At 51.8% G+C, this 4,519-nt stretch overlaps 1 protein-coding gene across 1 annotated transcript; it reads right to left on the bottom strand.

Annotated features, from left to right (window-relative positions):
- Window positions 1-799: 799 nt before the first annotated feature.
- On the bottom strand, window positions 800-3,056 carry LOC123189786 (probable ascorbate-specific transmembrane electron transporter 2). Its single transcript, XM_044602275.1, has 4 exons — window positions 2,645-3,056; window positions 1,789-1,837; window positions 1,462-1,664; window positions 800-1,364 (listed from the first exon to the last, which is right to left on the bottom strand). The coding sequence occupies exons 1-4, from the start codon at window positions 2,792-2,794 to the stop codon at window positions 1,050-1,052; spliced, it is 717 nt and encodes a 238-aa protein (XP_044458210.1). The 5' UTR covers window positions 2,795-3,056; the 3' UTR covers window positions 800-1,049.
- Window positions 3,057-4,519: the final 1,463 nt, after the last annotated feature.

Genomic DNA, 4,519 nt, shown 5'->3' with positions numbered 1-4,519 from the left:
ACATCCAGGGGCAAAATCGTCTTTTCACCTTCCACTTGACAGTCAACTAACGGTCAAACTGGCTATAGTGGCATATCTGTACGCGGTGCAAATTTTCGGTGGCATATTTGACAGAGGGAAATTTCCAATGGCATATGCGGATACGGACAAGTTTTGAGTGGCATACAGGAATTCACCCTTGTATATTTTTCTCCTTCTATTCAGATTAACGAGGCGATGCGCTCCAGACGTTGCAGCCACAAGCAACCGCTGTTCGGATTAGGCTCTAGTATACTTCATGCCTCCGAATCCCTGTGAGCTTATCTTATGCTTTGATGGCTTTGCTGGCCTTGATTAACTAATGAGGTCTTGGAGGCGAGTGAGGGTTGTTTTCAGCTGCGCTGCGCACCACCTGGGCCAACCTGTTCTGGCACCTTCTCAAGATTTTTCCTCTCAGCCGTTCCATCATTCATCGCGACTAGCAAAGCGACGCAAAAATGTTTATAAAACTGCACACTTCCGTGTGTGGGCTAGCTACATCGTATTCATGCACTGCTTTTTCCTTGATAAAGTGCCTGCGTGCTTTGTCTTTGGACAAGGAAGGGGTTTAGACTTTAGAAATGGAGCGATGATCTGTATGGAAAGAGGCAATCCAACGGCACCTGGAAACGCATTATTCCTGGCGCCAGCACGCTGTGTGTGTGGGCGGATGAGTTGCTGTAGATTCTGCCAACACGGACGCATTATACGTAGAGAATCTTGTAGTTGGACCGACGCAGCAGCAGCGTATGTATGTACGTGTGCATCATGAACGAGCATGTATTCTGAAATATTTGTTGTTTCGTAGGTCCGCCTGCGGTACACGCATCGCTATTGACAGATCAAACTCTGGCGTTTGGTGCAACAGTGCGTCAGCCAGATTACTGTTCATCGATCGATCGGGATCGTGTGCACGGATAGATCTTGGTGTTTACACCCGATCTCGTGAAACCAATCGCACACGCGGTCTCGCTTCTGGACGTTCGACTTCGACGATTAGTAGCACGTAGCCACGTAGTACTAGGATGCTCCTACCCGATGACTGGGATCGGAGCATATCCCTCCGGCTCCTCCACCTTAGCCGCGGGAGCGACGGCAGCGACGACCACGGCGGCACCGAAGAGCACGACGACGAGGGCCGTGAAGTTGACGAGGAGCGCCTCCGGGCCGTACTTGTCGAGCCCGGAGCTCTGCAGGAACGTCATCTTCTCCAGGAACCCGAGCTCCGCCGTGGCCAGCGTGAGCACGTAGACGAAGAGCCCGAAGAGCGCGTGCCACGGCAGAGCCCCGCGCCTCACGTCCGGCGCCGCGCCGGGGAAGAAGAACGTCACGAACCCAAATATCCACTGCAGATCGAGCACACCTTACATTAGCCGATCCGCCGGAAGAAAACTCTGCAAAATCCTGCATGCGCAGGCCATGGCAACGGCCGGTTCGAGTTACCTGGATTCCGTAGAGAGAAATGGCTCCGATCCCGAGCCAGGAGTGCAGGCTGTAGAGGTTAGCGATCCCGCTCTCGTTGTGGAACTTGAAGGCGCAGTAGATCCCGACGGCGCCGAGGACGATGGCGATCGCGTGGAGGATCAGGTGGGTCAGCTTGGCCGTGTCGTGGCTCAGTCCCGGAAATACCTTGTAGACCATTATAGCTGCCAGGACGGATTATTTGAGAGAATAAACCGATCTGTGTTCTAGTAGATGTGTACACTGTACAGTACCACCGACAGAGGCAAAAAAAGATCAGGGAATTCTTGTACGGTTCTTTAGCCTTACCTTCACTGCCAAGGATAATGAAGCCGATCAGCATAAGAACGGGGTGAACCTGCATTTTACAGCACAAGAAAAATATGAACAATTGAACTGATGGTCTCGAAATAACAACGGCAATTAAGTTAAATTATGCCACACTACGGCCATAAATCCTAATTTAAACAGCATCAATCAACCCAGTCTGGGTTTTTCAGTGATCCTTTCGGGACTGACAGGCAAGAGGGCAGAGAATTTAATTAGGCTCCTGTGCAAAAACTTGCACTAGTACCCGAAATATAAATCTGAGGATAAGGATGGCTTTCCACGTGCTCTGTCCAATCTTATCACGCTTTGAAGTCTCACCGCTATTTTATTGGGTCCAATTAAATTCTGATCTACAAGTGCCAGAACATTCATTGACAAGGAACATGAGCTAGCTGCAGGGCAATCGAGATTCAAGAGCAGTTGAATTTCTCAATTGCAGCATTTTTGCTTGTCCCCCCGATCCCCATTTCGAGCATGGTTCTCCCCTAGATACCACTACCTCTGTTCCAAAACGTAAGATGTTTTAACAGTTCAGTTTACCACCTCCGTTTCTAAATGTAAGACGTTTTAGCACAGTGAATCAATCGGACACAAGCCAAGAAACCAACAGCTCGAAGCCAGAGCTGAGGCGAGGCTATTCATGTGATACGGGGCCGGGGTGAAGAATAATATTTCCCTACAACCTCAAGGGAGGTATACCGAATAATTCTCTCTGTCCCTAAAGCTTCCACGGTGATGTGACTTGCAACTGAAGCGATGGTAAGCCTGTGCCTATCCGACGGGGGCGGTTTGCAACAGGGGAAAAGAAGAAGAAGAAAACAGAGCGACGACTCACGTTGAAGATGAGGTTCTTGTTGACGGCCTCGAGGGCGAGGCCGCCGCGGAAGTGGATGCACCAGACGAGCACCATGGCCGCCGCTGCCGCGCCCAGCGCGTGCGCCGCGTAGGTGAAGGGCGTCGCCTTCACGCCCAGCGCGCCCGCCATCTCGCCCTGCCTGCCTTCTTTCTCCTCTGGTCCCGGGCAGGGGTGGCTCACTCTCTGTCTGCCTGGCCGGCTGGAAGCAGCTCGCCTCGATGGAGGCACGACGAGAGGCGGGGGAGTGAGGAGAAGCGTGTGCCCTGCGCGCGGCCTAGAGCAGAGAGCAGCGAGCAGCGAGCGAGAGGAAAGCCGAGTCTTGGCTTTTGCTTTCGCCTCTTTGGCTTCGGGTCCGTTGATGTGGTGTGTGGACGACTCGGGTTGGTGTATAGGGCGGATGCTGACAAGGCCGGGAAGGCGTCTTCATCCATGCGTGGATCTGGAGAGGTATAGATGGGATTTGACGGGAAGGTTTTACCTGCACGTCTGCATTTCTGTATCCTTCCGTGGGAACTCCCAAAACGGAGTCGCTGGACGGTGGCCCCGTGGGGGTTTACTTATTTGTGCTCCGCCCGTATGGAAGGAGGGTGGCAGCGTGCTCAAGGTTTTCTTTTTGCGACTGTGCAATAGCAAAGACTTTTTTTTTTGAGGGGAAATAGCAAAGACTTTCTGTTAATTAACTATTTAACTATAAGCACAAGAGCACGATCATACTGTCTGGCCACGGTGGCTACAACCTGATGATTAAGCCAAGTAGGCATTTTTTTTCTTTCACTGGAGTTGCTATAATAAGATGGGCGTCGGGCGTTGGATGCCATGGACCATGGTTGATTGATGATTGATCCGTTCCGTCCGTAACCGGCAGAGCTAACAAATATTGGTTGTTTAGGTGAGAGGCATTCAACTAACACCCCCAAAAGTATGAAATGCACCACATAGATGGTGAATAATAAATAAAAATAATACGAGGATGGTCGGTTTACTGAAGAAAAATTGTAGCAGAACCGGAAAAAGCATCTAGGGGGAAGTAGGCATGCATTAGGAAATACATAGGAAAACACAAGAGCAATAACCAGAACCCCCCACCTTGGTCATTCGGATCAATGTGGTGAGAACAACAAACAAGATATCTGGCGCCGATCACGCCTCTAGCGTCATCACACTGCAAATGACCACCCCCTCCCGCACCATTCGCTCATTCCGCTCGCAGTAGGCATCCACCTCGGCCAATTCGGGCAACCCCGAACCGGTCGGGCACCTACGTCATAGTACCCACAGGGTGTGCGCGTAGCGGGGCGGGGGCGGGGGTGGGGGCGTGGGTGCCATTTAGCCGGGGGGGAGGGGGTGCTGTCTTTCGTCAGAAGATGAGGCAGGCATAGTCGAATCCATCACATGTAAGCCACTACTTTCCACCGGCCACCACCCCGCAATGCCAATGATCTCCGTGCAGCGATGCAGACTGCTGAGGGTCAGATTCCTCCCCTCCGACCGCAAACATCAAGCGCGCCCGTCCCACCCGTGTCTGTCACTCGTAGGCAGCACGCGAATGTGCCGAAAGCAGAACCCCTGCAAAAACTTGGTCATGCTCGTGTTTCTCTCAATTTTTGGGGGACAGGACAGTCCTCAGCGCCATTGCCACCAGACAGGCATTGATCGACCGTGTCGGCCTGACTCGGTGAATTAGGGTTTATCAAAGCTTTTGCTGTCGGGCGCAACACTGGAGTTGTTTCTGAATTGTTTGATTGGTTCTTACGCCGTGCACTAATTGACCTATGATGCATGGGTCATTGCGTATGTGGCCATATAAAAATTGGTTAATTTTAGTCACGTAGGCCAATGATTCCCAAGTGTGCG

The sequence above is a fragment of the Triticum aestivum genome, chromosome 2A, assembly GCF_018294505.1.
Source record: "Triticum aestivum cultivar Chinese Spring chromosome 2A, IWGSC CS RefSeq v2.1, whole genome shotgun sequence".
Lineage (NCBI taxonomy): Eukaryota > Viridiplantae > Streptophyta > Magnoliopsida > Poales > Poaceae > Triticum > Triticum aestivum.
The sequence above is the reverse complement of the archived record's forward strand: the minus strand, read 5'-3'. Positions and strand labels throughout refer to the sequence as shown.